This window comes from Danio aesculapii, chromosome 16, assembly GCF_903798145.1.
Source record: "Danio aesculapii chromosome 16, fDanAes4.1, whole genome shotgun sequence".
NCBI lineage: Eukaryota > Metazoa > Chordata > Actinopteri > Cypriniformes > Danionidae > Danio > Danio aesculapii.
Window position 1 is genome coordinate 33,610,246 of NC_079450.1, and position 22,801 is coordinate 33,633,046.

The following is a 22,801-nucleotide window of genomic DNA, read 5'->3' on the forward strand; positions in this document are numbered from 1 at the left end:
CCTCTTTTTGTCTCTGGATCAGGCTCATGCTTTGGAAGCGGATATGGAGCGTGAGTTTTTGGAGACTGCGTGTGCCTGTCGAGCAGTGATCTGCTGCAGGGTGACTCCTCTTCAGAAAGCTCTAGTTGTGGAATTGGTCAAACGCCATAAGAAGGCAGTCACACTCGCTATTGGAGATGGAGCAAACGACGTCAGCATGATAAAGAGTAAGAGAAAAAGGGATGTAAACAGGCATGTTTAGGATAAATATTCTTTGCCAAGAAAATGTAACTTTTTTTGAACTTCTGATTTGTTTATCATATGTAAACGTCGGGTTTCTTTAAGTGGCATCTCCGCTGTGGGTTGTGATGTGAAGTAAATCCACACTTTACTGATGGAGGTGTTAGCAAACACTGCAACTGTCATGTACACCACCATTGCTTTGTGTTTGTTGCACTTACCTTTAAACTACACATCCTAAACATGCACTATGCTCATGCATGACATCATCATTTTCTAAGTCTCTTGTTTTCGGGTGTTTAGACAAGCGTGACAATGACAGCATTTTCAAAAACCTTAACTTTGAACCCCTGCTTTCAGATTTTTGCATTTTCTTTCACAAAAATGCAGTTGTTGTGTAAATGAACAGTCAAAATGCACAAGAAGTTTCAGATTTACGCAAAAGCCTCAAAAGTTGTCCTAAGACTACAAATAACGCATACATACCCTACATACCTTACAAATCAGTGATTGGGTTGCTACTGTATCTGTCCCTGACAAAATCTTTAGAATAGAATAGAATAGAATAAAATAAAATAAAATAAAATAAAATAAAATAAAATAAAATAAAATAAAATAAAATAAAATAAAATAAAATAAAATAAAATAAAATTAAATTAAATTAAATTAAATTAAATTAAATTAAATTAAATTAAATTAAATTAAATAAAATAGAACAGAACAATTTTTGTACTTACACTAATGTATTAATATTTTGTGGTTTGTAAGCTTTGTCAGTGTTTTGCATAGGGTCATCAATGCTTTTTCAAGGCTGTGTATTTATTAAAAGTACAGTAAAAACAGTAATATTGTGAACTATTAAAATTTGGAATTACTGGTATTTATTTAAATATATTCTAGTACAGGCTGTCATCTTAGGCTATTCTTGTGATGGTAATCATTTGAATACCCTGATTTAGTACTTAATAAGCATTTTTATTCTTATCTATGATAAAAACAGTTAAAACAAACAGTGGAAACCATTTTTCATGATTCTTTATTAAATAAGCAGTAAAATATAAAATTATTTGTTTCAGCATTCGATTGAAACACAATCCCGTAACAATATAAACTTCTTTTTCAAATATTTACCAAATTAAGTTTAACAGAGGAAAGAGTTTTTCACAGTATTTCTGATAATATTTTTTCTTCTTATTCATATTATTTTGGCTAGAATAAAAGCAGTTTTTAATGAAAAAAAAAATTAAGGTCAATAATATTAACCCCCTTAAGCTATACTTTTTTTTCAATTGTCTACAGATCAAACCATTGTTATATAATGATTTGCCTAATTACCATAACTTGCCTAGTTAACCTAATTAACCTATTTAAGGCTTTAAATTGCATTTAGTAAAATATTGTGTACTGTCATCATGGCAAAGATAAAAGAAATAATTTATTGGAAATTAGTTATTAAAACAATTACTGGGGAAACAATACATATAAAAAAATATATATAAAATTAGTTTAATGTGTAAATTGGTTTCTATGCAGAAATGAGTGACTTAAACAGTAGAGTATTATTGTGGTGTAATCATTAGAATAATTTAGAGCTTTTATTTAGTTTACTTTTTATTCGATTAGCAAAGTTTAAAAAGTGTATTCTGCAGAGATATAAAAATTATATGTGATGCATATTGAATGGAAAGTGTTTATTAGCATCTATTTATTCGAATCTATTTTTGCCATGGGAAAATGAATTCAAATGTGGTTTAAGTGAGAGAAATAGAGAGTTTTTTTTTTTTTGTCAAGTTCCTTTTTTAGTTTATGCAAAGGTGCCCCAGAGAAGGCAAGTTAGCGATGTTCGTTCTTTCAGTTTGTTATTGTTATATGTATGTGATTGTGTCACTTCCCTTAACATTTCAGAACTGTGTTCGTGGGTGCACACGGTGTCACAACTATTTCAACAGGGTCCTGTGAACATGGATAAGACCAAGATATGGAGGATGTGGTTTATGTCTAAATCTCTTTGCCCATCCCATATTGTCCCAACTCAACATGTTTTCACACACACATACACACACACACCCATCAAAGCAATTTTCCATCTTGTTTGTTTAGTACTATGGGTGTGGATGTATTTTGCTGGTGTGTATTAGTCAAATGTCAATCTCTATTCCATCTTTTTTGTTTAGTACTATGGGTGGCATGTACAGTTGAAGTCAGAATTATTAGCCCCCCTATTTATATTAATATTCCCCAAATGATGTTTAACAAAGCAAGGAAATTTTCACCGTATGTCTGATAATATTTCTTTTTCTGGAGAAAGACTTATTTGCTTTACTTCGGCTAGAATAAAAGCAGTATTTAATTTTTAAGGTAAAAATTATTAGCCCCTTTAAGCAATATATTTTTTCGATACTCTACAGAACAAACCATTGTTACACAATAACTTTATAAATACCCTAACCTGCCTAGTTAACCTAATTAACCTAGTTAAGCCTTTAAATGTCACTTAAGCTGTATAGAAGTGTCTTGAAAAATATCTAGTCGAATATTATTTACTGTCATCATGGCAAAGATAAAATAAATCAGTTTTTAGAAATGAGTTATTAAAACTATTATGCTTAGAAATGTGTTGAAAAAATCTTCTCTCTGTTGGGCAAAAAATAAACAGGGGGCTAATAAGTCAGGGGGCTAATAATTCTGACCTCAACTGTATTTTGCTGGTGTGCATGAGTTAAATGTAAATCTCTGTAACATAAAAAATGCAGAGAGAAGTTATCAGAAGACTGACTGATAATAATACTAGTGAAATCTCACTGATTCACATCAATTTGGACTGTCCCTATCCTGTAATTTTAGCATAAAAGGGATTATCAGCAGCTGGCATGGTGGTTCAGTGGTTATCACTGTCGCCTCACAGCAAGAAGGTTGCTGGTTTGAGTCCTGGATGGGCCAGGTGGCATTTCTGCATGTACTCATTGTGTTTGCATGGGTTTCCTTTGGGTGTTCCATTTTCCCCAAAGTCCAAAGACATGCGCTATACCGTAGGTGAATTGAATAAACTTAATTGGCCGTAGTGTATGAGTGTGTGTGTGAAAATGAGAAAATGTAGGGGTTTCCCAGGACAGGGGATTATCCGCCTTAACTTACCAGAGTTATTTGAACCTAAACTTAGCTAGCAATAGGACCCCCAGGGGACATCAAGTGGAGAATAGTTTAATGGCAAAAAGATTTTGGCATCTTAAAATAAATTTGCACCTGATCATGATTGGTTATAATTGATCAAAACCGACCCATTGTGGGATGAATTTAAAGGGCACCTATGGTGAAAATTCAACTTTTCAAGCTGTTTGGACAGACATATGTGTAGGTATAATGTATAGACCGTCATATTGGGGTGATATAAACACACTCAGTCCTTTTTTTTTTTTCTATTTAACAACATAAAAACGGTGGACCAATTGGAGCTGTTTTCAACTTGACATAGAAGTGTGGTCCCCCCGCCCACCGAATTGATTGACAGCTGCCTATTAGCATGTCTCCATAGTAACACGTAAAATCATATCAACAAGACAACCGGGAATACAAGATGCTTCAATCCTGCTTTGTGGACATTAAATCAGGTTTATTTTGTACATGAACATAACGGATATCCATACAGCAGTGGATATTAACCTGCATCCTGTCACTTTTGCGTGCAAAAGGAGTGCAAAGCTCAACAGAAGGCCCAGTCACACAAAAGTCACTCAAGATTTTACTGACGTTTATGGAAGTAATATGTTATAACCCTCAGCTTCCACTATCAAAATGGGTCCCATCAGAACTGAACCTTTGAACTTCCTTTAAACTGTTATTTCTTCACATCATGTAAAAGATAGTATATGTTTGTGCTGTTGTTTACTAGGGAAAGTGAATGTTCCTATGTGAAATGAAAAATCCTGATACTCAGGGCCATGATTGTCTAGGCATGTTCCTGGAGGCCCACTGTTCTGCAAAGTTTAGTTGATAACCAAATTAAAAACACACTTCGTTTGGCTAATCGCATCCTTTAGACTTTTAACTTCTAGTCAAGTGTGTTGGAGCTGATTGAAATGAGGATGAGCTAAAAAAGATGAAGGTCATAAATGTTTAGGTTAGTCTTTGTATCAACCCCAAACTTGCTTCTGTTTTCCCCTCCAGTTAGATCAAATAACAAAGTAAACCGCATTATCTGAACTTGTGTGTTTCTCTCCTCCTGCAGCGGCTCACATTGGTGTGGGCATCAGTGGACAGGAGGGGATTCAGGCTGTGCTGGCATCAGATTACTCCTTTTCCCAGTTCCGCTTCCTGCAGCGACTTCTGCTAGTGCACGGACGCTGGTCCTACCTGCGCATGTGCCGTTTTCTCTGTTACTTCTTCTACAAGAACTTTGCCTTCACTATGGTGCACTTTTGGTTTGGGTTCTTCTGTGGATTCTCAGCACAGGTGAGAGATTCATTCTGAGACTCAAAGAAAGTGGCCCACATTAAATGTTAATATCATAACCTTGACTTTGTGATTTTTTTCATTTAGACTGTCTACGACCAGTACTTCATCACTCTCTACAATATCGTATACACATCCCTGCCTGTATTAGCCATGGGCATCTTCGATCAGGTAAGAAAAAGCAAGCATGCCTCAAACACTGACTCATTTTGTTTGCCTTTTATGAGAAACCCAATCCCCATCTATCTCAGGATGTTCCTGAACAAAGGAGTCTGGAGTATCCGAAGCTGTATGAGCCGGGTCAGCTGAACTTGCTGTTTAACAAGCGCGAGTTCTTCATCTGCATCGCTCAAGGAATCTACACCTCTGTGGTTCTGTTTTTCATACCCTACGGCGTTCTCTCTCACGCCACACAGAGCAATGGAGTCCCTCTGGCAGACTATCAGACTTTTGCGGTAACCACAGCAACGGCCCTCGTCATCGTTGTCAGCGTTCAAGTGAGTTCATGCAGAATAATTGATTTAGCAAATATACATAAGCAATTATAGATACAAGATGTCATTTTCTCCACTAGAGGGAGCATATTTACAACAAACAATGGCATAGTTCTTGGAGTTCATGGGAGTTACTGCTTTCATTGTGTCCTACGGATCTCCTGCAGAAATCATGTTCATGGATGAGCTAAAAAATATCCAAACTTATTATCATGGTAGGATAGTATAAAGCAGAGTAAGCTGAAAGTCAGTGAAGTGAAACAAGACCTCTGAAACAATTGCTGATGAGAGACAAGCATAATGCAGAACGAAAGCCGGGGAGCTTTTTTATGTCACAGTCGACCGCTTCCAGTCATTCTGGTCATGATCATGTGAGGAAGAAGCAGCGCTGTTTTATAATGTTAAATACATTTTAGGGTTCTGTTATAATGCTGCTTTGTGAGGTCTAATAAATTGTACAACATATTTACATGTAAAACACACCAGCGATTTGGTGTTTTCCTGTTTTCTATAAAACCAAACTGGAAACTGAGGGTGTGTGATGTCATTAGCATGACGACACAAGAGGACATGGTCTGTATCACTAGTTAAAATGGCTTATTTCTCTTCCTAAATTTGTATTGACCCTTTTCACAAGACTGTTATGACGGATTTAATGGTCATTATAATCTTAAATTCTTAAAAGTTTTTATTATTTAGATTTTTTTTTTTAAACGTATGAACATGCATTTATGAATGTATTATATATTATATCATCTTTACGCTTACGCGAGGAGTTTCTAATGCAGCGTCTAGTGCTGAGAGTAAATTTGATGTATTCTCTCTTCTGGCTGCCGTCAGCAGTCTCACACATTTTTTTTCCATTTCCCAAAGCCTTGATAAAGTCATTGAGTTTTTCTTTTATTATTTCAGCAAATAGGATTGTAAAAAAAATATGTGTTGTACTCTCCCATTCACTGCGCCTTCCGCTACTGAGAAACCAGGAAATGCAAAAAGTGTCTATCGAGGTCTCCTACAACAGGTTTACATGCAAGCAATGTCAAAAACAGAAAACACATTGCAGCATTGCCCCATTTTTCACATTATCTCAAACAGTTCATCCAAGCATGTGCTCTGTCTAAGCTCCTTCTTTTCAAGAGCTTTTGTTATTTCTCATTTAGGGGTTTATATAGTACAAATGTATTTTAAAATAATTTTTAATAGATTTTTTGTTACTTGTGTGTATTTATAGATTGCTCTGGATACAGGCTACTGGACAGCTATAAATCACTTCTTTGTATGGGGCTCTTTGGGTACGTACTTCACCATCCTCTTCGTCATGCACTCCAGCATCCTGTTCAGCATCTTCCCCAAGCAGTTCCATTTCCTCGGTGAGTCAGTATGTTTGGTTGAGCTGTTTGGCTTCCATGAGCAGAAATCAAATTGGGTTACAATTAATGTGTTACAAGCACAAATGGCCAACTATAACATCTAGAAATCTAGATTATTCTATATTCAGCTTTTTAAATGACAAAATATGAATTCAAATAATTGTTTAATATTAAAGTACCATTTAAAAAAATCACATTTCAAACAAATGCTTATATTCATATTGGAGTGAATCCTAAAGACACATGACTGGAGTAATGATGCTGAAAAGCTTTGAATAACAGGAATTCATTACATTTTGAATGAATTCCTGAATGAATTATATGACTATAATCATATATGAATGAATTCATATTCATTACAATTATATTAAACTAGTAAGCATTCTTTTTGACTGCAATAATAGGTTAGAATAATATTATTTTCCTTTGTTTATTTCCCTTTCATTTATTTATTTTAATCAAATAAATTGAAAGCTTTGGTGAAATTAAAGAGCTCTTATTATGCATTAAAAAGGTCATATTTTGGTTTTGGGGTATTCAACAACAAGCTGATATGCATGCAAGTTCAAAAAACACTTTCATTGTCCTATAAAAGGCATTTATTTTACCTAATTATCCCAACGACTCCCATATGATTCATTCAGCGATTCATCTGTTCCCAATCCCCTCCTTAGAACAATGCTAATCTGCGCTGATTGGTCCGATGACCCAGTCTATTGCGATTAGTCGAATGCATTCAGCGTGAGACAGAGAGAAATGCCCACCACGGCTTATCAACATTGTTGAAGTAGTCAGCATGCAGAGTGTATGTGTGAGCCCAATGCAGGAGTGCATTAAAGCAATGCAGTAAACACCAGGATGTAGGTCGATTCTTAACCATGACTCACATTCGGTATTAATTCACACAGTGGCAAAAGGAGAACTATTTTGAAACTTGACCGCTGCATGTGTGTAGAAACAGCTGGCGGTGGCCATAGCTATGACAAACAGCAGTGGATCGCAAGCTCAGAAATGCATTTTAATTTGTAAACAAATGACATGATATGAGCATATAAAGAGTTAACCAGATACAGTACAAGCCGCATGGAGCGGTTACAAGTAATAAAACACATAATTTGCAAGCTAGAGAAAAAAGAGGCAACCATTTTAATCGAACTTAAGTTACTTGTGAGATGAAGGAAGAAACTGGTCCATGAACTGTGTACTGCAAAGTTCCTGTCAAGCGCTGACAAAGTCCCATACATCAATAGTCTTTTCTGATCCTTCCTTTAACAAACGGCCGATGAATCCCCCATTGTAAGAATGTAGATTGCTGAAGCACTCGTCAAAAAAATGACAGGAACACAGCACAAGGCTGGGGCTATAATGCTGAGGTATTTTTGCAAAAATAAACCAACTGACTCTTCACAGCCTCATCTTTGGGTAGGGAAAATAACTTTCCCTCACACTTCAAAGCCCATTGTCTTTGTGACATGATTCAACTGGGATCTGCTACGGTCTTTGTCTTCCTCTTTTTATTTGTACAGTGTTTGCGGCTGGGAACAGGGGTTTTAATTTTCCCGGGTCTGCACACGCAACAAATAGGCTTAAGACTCATTACAGTGGTGATTCATTCGAGCCCCTACGAGTCGACTCTTTTATAGATGAATCAATAGTTTTAAACACGGTGCACTTTCAGATTTAAGCCTTAGCTGGATATTTCACTTCACTTAGAGCTGTGTTACACACTGTATGAAAGGTCATTTTCAAAAACCCATAATAGGGCCTCTTTAAGACACCTGTCTTTTAAAGTTGATACTGTACTCTGTAAATAAAGCTCCTTTTAAAGTCCTGTAGACCAGTGGTTCTCTATCACATTCCTGGAGGGCCACCAGAGCTGCACATTTTCCAGTTTTTTTTAACTAAACACACTTGATTCAGATCATCCACTCATTAACAGAGACTGAAAGACAAGTAATGGTTGTGACAGACAAAAGAGACATCCAAAGCATGTAGTGTTGGCGATCCTCCAGGAACGTGGTTGAAAAACACTGCTGTAGACCAGTCCAAAAATTAACCAAAAATTAAAATGTACTCTAGGGGTGCACAATATATCGTTTCAGCATTGATATCGCGGGTTGTGTGTCCGCAGTAGTCACATCGCAGAATTTGCCATGTTAAATTGGGATTATAGTCTATCAACAATTTAGAAATACATGAGATTCATCATTTCAATGTATAACCATAACAGAGTAAACCTTTATCATTTGCATGTGTTTTAAAGGAATTTCACAAGAGTGTAAAGCATTTGGACACAATACCGTAAAACATTTGTAACTTTCATAAAAATAAATGTTACTGATTTATTAATAAATTGAAGGCTATACAGTGTTATTTTACATGACATTATTACATTTCTGTATCTCAATACTGTTTGACTCTCCGGAAAACCATAAAGCACTGTTTATTTGACTTTTTCTTTGCTCTATTGTAATTATTCTTGCATTTTTTTATATACAGTACATGATTCACACCCTTACAAAATTAACCCAACTAATCTAAATTAATGATTCTTTTTTCACAAATAGACACTATTCAAGCCATCTGTATTCATATCGCAATATATGGAAGTGTGTTTCCAGAAAATTATGTCTCTGCTCCTTTAGCAGTAAAGACGGGTGATCCTTAAGGCTCAATTTGAGCCAGTTTTATTCTCCAGTTATATAAATGAACTTGGTAAAGCTGTTGAGTCTCTTATAAATGTACACTTTTATGCAGACGACCCAATTATTTACAGTACACCATAGCTTCATCTATAAAAGTGGCAATAGACTCTTTACAAAATGTTTTAATTCATTCCAAATGTCTCTCGATTGCTTAAAATTGTATAGAATGCCAAAAAGCGAAATACATTATCTTTACCCGATCCACATTATCAATACACAATTTTAATATTAATTGCACACAGATTCAACAAGTTGCATCTTATAAATATCAAGGTGTATGGCTTGATAATAGGTTGACTTATAGTTTTCATATTGACAGCCTTTTAAAAAAAACTCAAACCGACATTAGGCTTTTATTTTCGTTTAAAATGTTTCCCCTTCGCAGCTCAAATGTTTAGTTGAGAGTACACTTTTTTTGTATTGGATTACTGTGATTTACTTTATACCTCTGAATGTTTTTAAATAATTGGATATTGTTTATTATAGCGCCTTAAGATTTGTCACTGGTTCAAGTGCACGCACACATCACTGTAATTTATCTAAAATGACAGAATGGACCTTATTACAGTTAAGGAGAAACAACATTTTAGTTTTCATTTTTAAAGCTTTAGTTGATAAATTACCACAGTAAATATATCATTTGTTGGAGTACTGTTCAAATACTTACAATACCAGATCAGCAGATATTCTCTTAAGATGTCATTATTTCACACAGAGTTAGGTCGATCTGCATTCTCCAAGTATGCTCCAAATGTATGGAATGAGCTTCAACATATGCTACATATGAAATTCAATTCAATTCACCTTTCTTTGTGTAGCGCTTTTACAATGTAGAGTGTGTCAAAGCAGCTTCACATAGAAGATCATAGTAAATTGAAACAGTGACAGTTCAGTTTTCAGTGTTCAAGTTCAGTTCAGTTTAGCTCAGAAATCCGTACCATCTATCGCTATATTTACAAATATTCTAAAGACTGTCAATTTAGAACAGTGCACATGTTTTAACAATTGATTATGGTTTATACTATTTTTGTGTGTGTCTATGTGTTGTGACATGTATTTTTATTTATTTATTTATTCTTTTGTAACTTTGTCCTATGCTGCCTGTCTTGACCAGGACTCCCTAGTAGAAGAGATATTGTATCTCAATTGGATATTCCTGGTAAAACAATTAAATTAAATTAAAATAAAAAATATATCGCAGCAAATCAAATTATCGCAATGTCAGATTTTTCCATTATTGTGCAGCCCTACTGTACACTCTATTAACAACCATTTAACCAATTCTTTAAAAATAAGAATTCCAAATTTCAATTCTGTCTTGTTTACAATATTTATAATCTCGATCCAAAAGTGTGGTGCAGTTGTGAAAATATGTGGCTTGTTTTGTTTTTGTGTGTGTTTCGTGCATTAATTAACCACAGGAAGTGCTCATAACACACTGGGGCAGCCAGTGGTGTGGTTAACTATTGCTCTGGCAACCGTCATCTGCATTGCTCCAGTCCTTGCTTTCCGCTTCCTCAAACTGGACCTTAAACCTCAGCTCTCAGATACCGTAAGTATGTGTGTGTGACCATAGTTTGTCTGTCCTTAATATTACATTTGAATTTCTTTGTATTGTACATGTCATTTTATATTATCTAAAATGTAATTATCAGTAAAGAAAAGATGAGACCTTTTGGATACTAAGGATAATGATGAAGTTTTAATAGCCTTGTTTCATAAAAATATTAATTCATAAAAATAGCCAGTCCACACCACTACTATAGCCATAAAGGTATGAAGGAACAATATCATTGGAATCATTCATTCATTCATTCATTTATTTTCTTTTCGGCTTAGTCCCTTTATTAATCCGGGGTCGCCACAGCGGAATGAACTGCCAACTTATCCAGCACATGTTTTACGCAGCAGATGCCCTTCCAGCCGCAGCCCATCTCTGGGAACCATTGGAATCACTTTCAAAATTATTTTCATAAGACTAGGGATGCTCCAATCAGGATTTTTGCAGTCATTCCTGAGAACTGGTTTTTGGTCATGGTGATGATGATACCGAGTACTGATTCTGATGCTTCAAGCTTTATAATGCATTAGCTTTTCACTCTAAGTATAAACCTTAAGTGGAGATCTCGCCTTACCTAAGAGAATAAATGAAGGAAGAAAACATATCTCTTTAAACCATTTAGTGTGGACATTTCATGGCCAGAAGCAGCTTTACAGTAAATAATATAATACAGATATATAAAAACTGGTAAGAAAAATTACAAACCATGCAAATTGGTAACATTGCAAATAATGAATAAAGAATTCAACATATCTCAATCAAGAAAAAGTTTGGAGCACATATTTGATGCACACTGTAAGAAGTTAAAATGCGCACCTATAAATCCATTCCTTCTTTACTAAAAGGAAATATTCATATTAACTGCTATTTATTGCAATAAGTATATTACAAGTTTCATTATTAACTATTCATGAAAAAAGAATAGACTAATAAAATAATTGTGCCAATAGACTGTATAAACAGGTCGCACCGCATCTGAAAATTTTTAGCTGTAATGACGCAGTCTCATTCGTTCATGCCTTCACGCATCATTTACCTCCTCATGTGTTGTGGCTGCTGTAGGCTATGCATCATATACTGGAGCTTCCTCTCTTCCTCTGCTTGTAAACTCATAAACAAACCCCTGCAATCAATTCATGAGATCGGCCTGATTGGCGAGTACTGATCGAGTCATTACATGTGATTATCGGCCGATCGATCGGAGCATCCCTACATAAGACACTCACTAAAATGTTGTCTTGTTTAACAAAAGTTTATAAATTGAAACATATATCAAGTTTATTTTATAAAACATGAATTGCCATCAGACATTACATGTCTTTTAATAAGTAAAATAAGGTTTAAAAATATTAAAGAAACACTTAATGATACAGTATTTAGTTAATTGATACCTCTGATGTTTTAAACTAATTTCAAATGATAGCTTTCTATAGTTATGGTTTAATGTTCATTTGTCTTTAATTTGATTGTGGTATTTGTGTCTCATGTTATGATTTGGTATAAATGTGTCTTATTATTTGGTTTTGGTATTTTTTTATTGTTTTATTTTAATGTAATTTTTGGTCACACTTTATTTTGATGGTCCATGTGTACATTGCATCTACTTGCCAACTAATTCTCATTAGATTATAAGTAGACTGTTAGGTTGAGGTTAGGGTTAGTGTAAGTTGACATGTACTTGCAAAGTTTTTTATAGTCAGCAGTATCAACAAATATTAAGCAGACAGTCTACTAATTCTCTAATGGACAATCAAAATAAAGTTTTAATTAATTGTCTTTTGATGATGATTTAATGTAAATTTGTCTCTTTATTTGTCAAACTTTGAAGAATAGCCACTACGCTGGTCCTGGCTAATGGGGATCTAAGTAAATAAACAATAAACACATCTCGTTAGGCATATTTAGAACATGAATGACATTAAAAGATTAATTCATTAACCCAAATACCATATTTAGTCTATAAATAGCCCATTATGAGCGGTGCGGTGGCGCGGTGGGTAGCGCTGTCACCTCACAGCAATAATGTCCCTGGTTTGAGCCTTGGCTGGGTCAGTTGGCATTTCTGTGTGGAGTGTGCATGTTCTCCTTGTGTTTGCGTGGGTTTCCTTTGGGTGCTCCGGTTTCCCCCACAGTCCAAAGGCAAGCGCTTTAGGTGAATTGGGTATACTAAATCGGCCGTAGTGTACAGTATATGTGTGAATGAGAGCATATGGGTGTTTCCCAATGATGGGATGCAGCTGGAAGGGCATCCGCTGCGTAAAACATGTGCTGGATAAGTTGGCGGTTCATTCTGCAGTGGTGACCCCAGATTAATAAAGGGACTAAGCTGAAAAGAAAATTTATAAATGAAAAGCCCATTATGGCCTAGGGTTTACACATTTGTCAGCAAGGGGATTTTTATTTTATTTTATCTTATTTAGATTTTAAGAATTTATTGTAACATTTAGTATGAAGGGGCAGAATTTTATAATATATTCTATATTTAGTATATATGGAATTTAGTATACAAAAACATATCTGGTATATGCAAAATGAAAATTAAACAGTAGTTCATACATATCTTGAAGCGATTCTTTAATGTTCTTTCTGTATTAAATCTAAATTTACTTTAATTCATCAAATAAGGCCTTGTGTTTAATACACAAATTTGCATTATCATAAAATATAAAAGGATACATGTAAAAATATAAACATTTACTTCTTTATTTATTTATTTTGAAACATGATCAGTGAAATTATGCTACTGATTGTTGGATTGTAACAGTTGGTTGATCATCTTATATTCTGATTCATAACTTTGATTAAATTTGCTTTGCATCAGTAGGTTTGACACATTAGACAGTTTCTGGCTGTCCCCTCACACTCATTATTATGCTGTTTGTGTGTCAGGTGCGCTACACTCAGCTGGTGCTGCAGAAGAAGCGAAAGCCTGGTGGGCGCGCGGCTCGTGGAGTGGGCAGCTCTGGAGCTGCCGGGGGCAGTGCTCTTGGTCGTTTGGGCAGAGGTGGATCTCGACGCTCTGGTTATGCGTTTGCCCATCAGGAGGGCTTTGGCGAGCTGATCACATCAGGGAAAAATATGCGACTGAGCTCTCTGGCCCTTGCCACCTTTGCCTCCCGCCACAGCAGTAGCTGGATCGATACGCTCCGCAGGAAAAAACACACAAACAACACCGGGGCTCAGAACACCCCACCTACTGGAGATGACATCACCACCTCCTCTCAGGCTCCTCCCCTTTCCACATCTTCCACACTAGATGTTCACCAGGACTCAGCGGCAGGTGATGCAGGACAGACGAGCAATGAAGTGGTTTTCACGCACAGTCCTGAAGACATCGCTCTCAGTGGGGTCAGAGACGCTGGAGGATGTAGTGCTGGAAGTGTGCAGGTAAATATATAAATATATCTGAGACAAGTTACGATACAAATACAAGCATATACAATCACAATACAAACTTATACAGTATTGTGTTTCCACGGGTGTTTTCAGATGACATGTGGTAAATATATTACCGTTTCCACATTGTAATAACATCAGGGTCCCCCCCGCTCCCCCTGCTGGTCATGGAATTTCTGGAATGCCATGAAATTTCATAAAAGTCTATTCCAGACATTGAAAGTCAGGGAATATTTTTTGTGTCACACTTTATTTTTTAAACCACTCACATTATTAACAAACAATTAGCAAACCATTAACTAAGCTACTAATTAGCTGCTTATTAACAGTTAGTAAGATAGTAGTTGGGTTTAGGCATTGGGTACGATTAAGGATGTAAAATAAGATCATACTTTATAAGTGCTAATAAACAGTTGATATCTATAGTAATATCTATCTATAGTACTAAGCCAGTAGTAAATCGTAGGAATTGTTATTAAACTAGTGCATATACATATACAAACCTATCCATTAGGTTAAAATCTGAGCTTAAAATTTCAATTCTTAAACATCACAGCACACTAGTTTGGTGGCATTTAAACATTGCAGCTTGAACTCGTCACGTTATGAAATATCAGGGGGCACTTAAAGAAGTTTATGATCACTTAAGGGTGAGCAGATGTTGAGTACATTAAAATGTTTGGTTTAACTGTGCCTTTAATAGCAGGTGTTACAGGCCGTTATACAACACCGGACAGAACGCTGATTCTGTAGAGGGCCTGACATTTTGTGGATGGACAAATAAGAAAGTGAAAATTTCCCCCAAGGAGAAAACGGCAGGAAACAGAACTATTAAAAACACTTTCATTTCTCACTTTTTGCATGTTGTAGCGGTCTCAGACGTCGCTGGTGTCGCACGAGTTCCCCAATAATTAGGAAAACCCTTTACCCTTATTTCTGTTTTAGTAACTACAGTAGTTCAAATGTATGCAGCCATTCGATTCTATTAAAATAAATTCTGAAATAAATGTTTATACATAGTTTATGTGTGTGTGCTGTGTATGTTTATTGTGTGTATATATAAATACACACGTGTATATATATGTAAATAGTTTGTTTTGTGTAGTTTTCTTTTATGTTTCTGTGTGTATTTATATATACAGTTAAAGTCAGAAATATCTAGTCAAATATTATTTACTGTCATCATGGCAAAGATAAAATAAATCAGTTATTAGAAATTAATTATTAAAACTATTATTTTTAGAAATGTGTTGAAAAAAAAACTTCTCTCCGTTAAACAGAAATAGGGGGAAAAAAATAAACAGGGGGACTAATAATTCTGACTTGAACTGCACATAATAAACAGCACACACATATATCAAATTAACTTTTGTTTTGGATTAGATTGATCATAAAGCAAGTTAGTGAGTGAGTGATTACTAATCTTTGCCTAACACTAATAATATCATTCAAAAATGACTTAAAAGTAACAATAACATTGTAAGAACAGGTTTTTTGTATTTAAATAAAGGTATTATTATTTTATTTTATTATTTTATATTATTTGATCTATATTATATTTTATTACTGTAAAATGTTTCCAGAAAAATATGATTGTATTGTGAAGTGGGACGCTGACAAAGGAGTGCAGATCCAAATGCAGGTTTATTAAGAATAGTCAGGCAAACAATGGTCAATACAGGAACAAACAGATGTATATGGGCATTTCAAAGTTGTGGTCGATAGACAGGCGGATGGTCAAAAGGCAGGCAGCAAACAAAGTAAATAAACAACCAAAACAAAGCAAGGTTCAAACACGGAAGGCAAGGCAGGGGAAATGCGTCGTAAATTATTCACAGTGACAGTAAAACAAGACTCAGCACAGATGTATGTGTGTGCGCTGTATTTAAATCTTAGTAATCAGACTTTGACAATCCCCTGGCTGTGTGTTTGTAATTAGTCAGTATCAGGAACTGGTGTGAGTGTGTGTGGTGCATAACTGGAACTTGTAGTCCATATACCAGTGAATTTGTAGTCCTTACAGGGATCTGCATATATACAAGCGATCTGCATGCATAGATCGTCGGTGATGGTGACAATAATAGTTCTTATATATAATATTATATATGATATTTCTTATATATGATGCTTATCAAGCACTGAATCAGCATATTATAATGATGATAGGACAATTAATTATACAATTTTAAATCAGTAAATGACATTTCAAATTATATTTAAAGAAAAGTTATTTAAAATTGCAATAATGTTTCAAAATAGCCCACCATTACTGTATTTTTTATCAAATAAATGCAGCATTTATACATATTTTGTTCAACAAATAAACTTCTTATCAAGATTTGTGAATGAAACAGAATGTTTTTATATTTATTTTACTGGCTATGTAAATGTTACAAATCTCTGGACATATTTATCATTTCTTTACATTTTAATCTACAAATGTTTAGTATGATTATGAATTGTGACCATTGTTTAAACAATTTTTGACAAAGAGTATAGTAATATTTTAGAGGGGGATTTAAGGGTAGACTGTATTTACTGAATGATTTTTGCTTAATTCAAATAACCATATGATCATTGTCATCTTTATTACTATCCTCAACGGCAATGTGGCATAATTCTTTGAGTTTGAGGAGCCCATCATTGGCTTTCTTTTTATTGATTGTGGCAAAAGGCTGTGTTCTCAGCAAAAACATTTTTGTTTCTTATATTTGTAGAGGTTGTGGCACAGTGGCCCAGTGGTTAGCACTGTCGCCTTCCAGTAAGAAGGTCGATGTTGACATATCTGTGTGTAGTTTGCATGTTCTCCTCGTGTTGATGTGGGTTTCCTCAAGGTGCTCCGGTTTCCCTCACAATCCAAAGACATGCGCCATAGGTGAATTGAATAAACTAAATTGGCTGTAGTGTATGAGTGTGTGTGTAAATACGAGAGTGTGTGGGTGTTTCCAAGTTCTAAGTTGTGGCTTGAAGGGAATCTGCTATGTAAAACATGTGCTGAAATAGTTGGCGATTCATTCCGCTGTGGCGACCCCTGATAAATAAGGAACTAAGCTGAAGGAAAATGGAGGAATGAATATTTGTAGAGTTTAATTTTAGTCATTAACCTCCTAATTATATATATATATATATATATATATATATATATATATATATATATACATTGAGTGGGAATTTGTGGTGATCAAAACTGTGCTCATGTTTATCTATTCATTCATTTAATGTCTGTATTAAGACAAGATGAATTTAATTTTGTTTACATTCCATTGCTTCTGTCCTCCAGGAATCCGCATTTGTGTGGAAAGGAATCGGAGCTCGTGTCAGTGGTGCCAACAGTCCTGGACCTCCTCCCATTGAAGAAGAAACATCCCATGGCGAGTGAATGATGGATCAACCATGTGAATGCCTTCACATTGATGCTCGCACCTTCTTGCGTGTGCTCAAGTTCCTGTTTGAGGACATGGGCAGAGTGAAGACAGCGTCCCGACAGTTTGGGAGTACAAACGTGCTCGGAATGAAAACACACATGGAGAAAGATGCAGATACAGCAGACAGCACCATGTGTTTCAAATCTTTCTTTTCATGTACTGTTCTCACTCTCCGATTTGCTGTCAGTGAGGAGGAAGGATTTGGTGTTATTTGAGGAGTTTTGCATTTTAAGTTATCAGAGAGATGACAAACCACTAGGGATGTAACGATTAACCTGACTCACGATTCGATACGATTCACGATACTAATCTCACGATTTAGTCATGATTTTTTAAACAAAATTATTTGAAACAAATTTAAGGTGAAGACCTCTTTAATCTTTTCTTAAATGCTGAACAATTTTTGAAAAATAATATATTTAACCAAATTGCTATTTTAAAAACAAATAAATTAAAAATAATAATAATAATACAAACTAAAGAAGACTCATTAAATATAAACAAACTTAAACTGTGACTGTGCTGGAATTTGACATTTTTAAAAATAAACATCAGCATATCTCTGTTTTCTGGCCTAAGCTGAGGTCTCTGCACATTTACAGTGTCCCCTGCTGATGAAAAAACTATTTTACTGCGACTGACATATGGCTGGTGTGGAGAGGAAAGCCTTTCCTAAACCAAAGAGCAGTGTGTACAGAGGTGGTCAATAGGCCTTCTGCTCCAGGGGACTGGCCACTGGCATATAAAGCTGATTATAAAATTATTAATTATATATATTAGAATAGACAGGAGTTGAATATGATTATGAAGATGAATAATTAATATTACTTGTATAATTAATTAAAGTATCAGTGTGATACACTTAAGAAGAGATAATCTTGAACATTTTTAAATATTCAATAATAATAAGTAAGTTATTAAAATATGCATAAGCTAATTTCAAAAGGAGAGGGTAAAAATAATCTAAAACCTGGTTTTTCATTATGCTGACGGTTTCTGTGCATCCTATTCGTTGTTCTGTTCTAAGTAAACGTCTGTTTTGCATTATTCGCACACAGTTTGTGTTTTGGCTGGCAGACTTCACTGCTGTCCTTTTACGATGTTTGCCCTACCTCTTGCTCACCACTGATGTGCAGGTAAAGCTAGCTTGCGCTTGTAAACTCAACACCGCCTCTGTTCAAAAAATGTATCACGATTCGTTCAACATTTCTACTGATTTGAATCGTCACGTATTTGAATCGATTTTCAACTGACTCACTGTGAATCGTTACATCCCTACAAACCACTAAAAAATATTGCCACGGCTGAAATCACAACAAACCTGACTATACAGATATGATGCAAATGTCTCAATTGCATTTAACATTCAACTTAAATACAGTGTTGGGTAAAAAAGTAATGTATTACAATCTTAATCTTAAAAAAAAAATAAGATAAAATATCAGAGCATACTTAAAAAGTAACTAAAAAACACACTTTGATACCATTTTTAAAGTGACTGCTTATGAGGTTAGATGCTTCTTTTTTCTTTTTGATACGAAAGAATTGAATCCTGTTATCAATCCAATTAAAATCTTAGAGATTTCTGTCCTTGCATTAAACGTCTGTTGTTCAAACACTTGACACTTCTAAGCATTCTAAAATATTTCAATATCAATAAATCCATATGAATCAAGCTGTTTATAATTGGTCACTTTATATGATGATTTTATTCACATACAGAAATTGATCAGTAAACATTAACCAGGCCTGCTTGATACACAAGAATGAATCTCATCGCTGCTTGCAGATGCTCAAAAGAAGTTCAAAAGACTTCATTGGTTCTCACATATCAAGACAGCATGCTTGAGTTTGACTTCTGTAAACATCTAATCAGAGTTTTTATGAGATTAAAAGTCTAAATTAAATCTGTTCATCATATGAAGTGATCATGTCTCTTCAAAAGACTTGCATTCAACTGCTTGATTTGGATTTGCATTCATACATTTTTTATTTCTTTATGAATTTTGAGATTTGCATGAGATTTTTGATTGAATAGATTTTTTTTAATGGTGGGACAGAAATCTCTCAGGTTGGAATAAAAGCATTTTGATTTCTAAACAATATACAGTAAGGGTGAGTAAATGATGACAATATTTTCATTTTGATATGAACTCTACAGTTTTTTGTCTTGTTTTATATACACAATACAATTACAATAGGTTATACTTTCGGGTTTTGTTTACTTTTGCATTCAAATGAAATAGTTATAATATCTCAATTAAAATATGCATTCAAATACTCAGTCAGGTCAAGTGTTGCCAGTGATTTTCTCTTGAGTTCTTAGGTTGTTAAGTCTATTTTGTCAACGTAAGTAAATTGCTTCAGCTTTTTGCATTGTCAAATGAACTTTCCCATGCACTGACAGAGGAGGAGGATATTTTATTTTTTACCATAGCACTAAGATCCATGTGGTTTTGTGTGATCAAACACTATAGTTCTCAGTGAGAACGTGACTGTGCTGGATGAACTTGTTCTTGCTCATCTATTTCACTGCACCATATTGGTGTTCGGACTTTGACTGCTTGAATAAAAGTCCAATTCTACCCCAAACTCCGCTCTACTTGACCCTTGAGGGTCTGGTCATTTGCCCAGCAGTAGTGCACTGATCCAGTGGCCTGTGATTAAAAAAAAGCATCGGTTTGGACTGTGTAATTAAGATATAAGAGATACCAAATGGATTTCACACTGACTCATTGTGGCCTTCACCAGAGTTTAGATAATAAGAATGTAAACACAGTGATGTGTGTGTGGGTGTGGTTATGTGTGTATAACTGTGAATGACTAAGAAGGACCAAGAGAGTTGATGTTTAAAAGTCAAAGTGCTCCATACTTGTTCGCTGTATAAGTTAGAACTATAGCAATTGCTGTTAAATAGGTAACAATTATATGCCTTAAAAGCTATATGTGTGAGTGTTATTTTTTTACATGTGTAAAACATCTTCATTTACACATAAAAGAACTTGCATAGATTGCAATATGAAGTAAAGTCCAGTAGTCACTTTCAGTGTCTGTTAGCCCAGGTGATGGCCTGTACACTGTAAAGTAAAGAGATGACTCTGCTGTTGTGAATGGGCTAATAGCAATTGAAAATACGTCAGATTAAATGATTTTAAATCAATGCAAAAGACTGATCATTGCTTTGTTTGAATGATAATGACTTCTTATTAAATATTTCACAAACAAATTGACATATTTGCTCAATATTGTGTCGTAGTAAATCTTATCTGTGTAGGTAAGGCCCTATGTGCAGTGAATGGGAACTTGTCAAAAACCATATACTGCATACATTAGATTACATTACATTATTGGGCCCTGAGCATGCATCAATGCCACCACCATATTTGTCCAGTGTTCCCAGGACAATTCAGCACAAGTCATTTAGTCAAAACCAAAGCCAGTGTGAAGATGCTGGACTTTTGCACTGCATATGGATGTAGTAACGAGAAAACAACGCATATAGACAGAACATTTCATAGGTAAGATTTTGTTTGTTTTTTGCTATTTTGTGTTATGAACTTTTGTGCTAAATAGTGTTGTTGATGATGATACGGTCACTTACGACATTGACCATAAGTAGCACCAACTCACACAAAATACTAGGTTTATTTGGTTTAATGAAATCAGCAAAATGTAAATGAAATATGACAAGATGCTGCAGTGCTAGAAACTTTATTATTTTTTATTATTTTTTATTTATTATTTATTTTATTTATTATTAATATAGCCTGTATTAATGTTGGCTAAGTGAATGTAATTTTTTATAACTAAGTTATAAGGGTGCCCGATAACATAACAGTGTCTACGCCTCAATGTGCATACTTTCTGCCCTAAATTATTGAAAAATAAACATTTCATATATAATTTTGATCAGAAACGTGGACATGCACATTAGACTCAGTAATACCAATGGTTCACAGGAATCGTTCATTATGGAAATTCCCTCACAAATGAATTGATCTCTCCGTTAGAATTAGATGTGAAAGGTGGTGTTTCTGGACACAGATTAGATCTAATTAAACAGGAAGGAAGAATAATACATTTGCATGCACACAAACAGACGCACCTTGTAGGCAATGCCTGTGTGATCCATCGATGTAAAAAAGTGATGTGTTATTTAAAGAGGTGTAAAAAAAATATTAAAAAATTTTGCGTACTGACCACCGGGACAGCTCCACATGATATACATTTGTATATCTATATCAATGGCTCCAGATGGCCACTCCGCCACTGCATCTTGGTCCCACATTTATTTCAAAGGAGTGCTACCCTGTGCCAAAATGGCAGCTCTGTTGATGCATTCTTTCCAATAGACAACAATAGCATAGGCCAGTGTTCCCCAACCCTGTTTGTGAAGGCACAACAACAATACACATTTTCAACCTCTCCCAAATCACACACCTGAATCAACTTATAACAACATTAAAAGAGATCCAAAACCTGAAACTACTGGCTCAGATAAGGGAGACACCCAAAATATGTACTGTTGGTGTGCCTTCAGTAACAGTGTTGGGAAACACTTAGGCATAGGCGATATCTACATCTAATGTATATATCTATAGTAAAAAAAAATAAAAATAAAAAAAAACAATGTATAATAGTCTGTTGGTTATAGGATTTATTCACTTTGGTTTACAAGAGGGATAATTATAACAATCAGTCTTCCGTACAATTTTGCTTCAAAAGAACTCAAATCACAGGTAGCATATGTAACAAAGGAATACATCCTTACGTTATGTAATCATCCATTTGTGAAAACGAACAAAAACTTTTTTATTATTATAAACATTATTAAATATACATTTTAAAAGTTTTTATTTGCCTAATACTTTTTTTGCCAAAATTTTCATGAACCTAATAACATCTGACTACAGAAAACTTGTCTAAAGACTGTGCAAGGCAAATGGTTATTCGTGCTCAAATACCCAACTACTTTACTGCGCTATTCGTGTAATTTAAGGCTTACTCCCTTACTCCGGCCGAGAGAGGTGGGATATGTAAATTATCATTTTCTGTTTTCAACAGTTGCCGTTTATTATTTTTTGTGAAAAGTTTCCTAATTAATAGTCCTATTCGAGTCTTTTCTGGACATGCTTGATTTTATGGCGACCCTTAGTTAGATGTTGGGTCACCTAGTCCTAAA

The 22,801-nt window shown here is 34.9% G+C and overlaps 1 protein-coding gene across 1 annotated transcript in view; it reads left to right on the top strand.

The window, feature by feature from the left end:
- Positions 1-17,936, top strand: part of atp8b2 (ATPase phospholipid transporting 8B2) — an 82,982-nt gene extending 65,046 nt beyond the window's left edge. Inside the window, exons 23-30 of the mRNA XM_056474609.1 lie at positions 23-206; positions 4,445-4,668; positions 4,756-4,839; positions 4,920-5,165; positions 6,394-6,532; positions 10,659-10,789; positions 13,688-14,185; positions 17,475-17,936. Of these exons, the coding sequence (XP_056330584.1) occupies positions 23-206; positions 4,445-4,668; positions 4,756-4,839; positions 4,920-5,165; positions 6,394-6,532; positions 10,659-10,789; positions 13,688-14,185; positions 17,475-17,573 (1,605 nt within the window). The 3' untranslated portion in view covers positions 17,574-17,936. The remainder of the gene's footprint in view (positions 1-22; positions 207-4,444; positions 4,669-4,755; positions 4,840-4,919; positions 5,166-6,393; positions 6,533-10,658; positions 10,790-13,687; positions 14,186-17,474) is intronic.
- Positions 17,937-22,801: the final 4,865 nt, after the last annotated feature.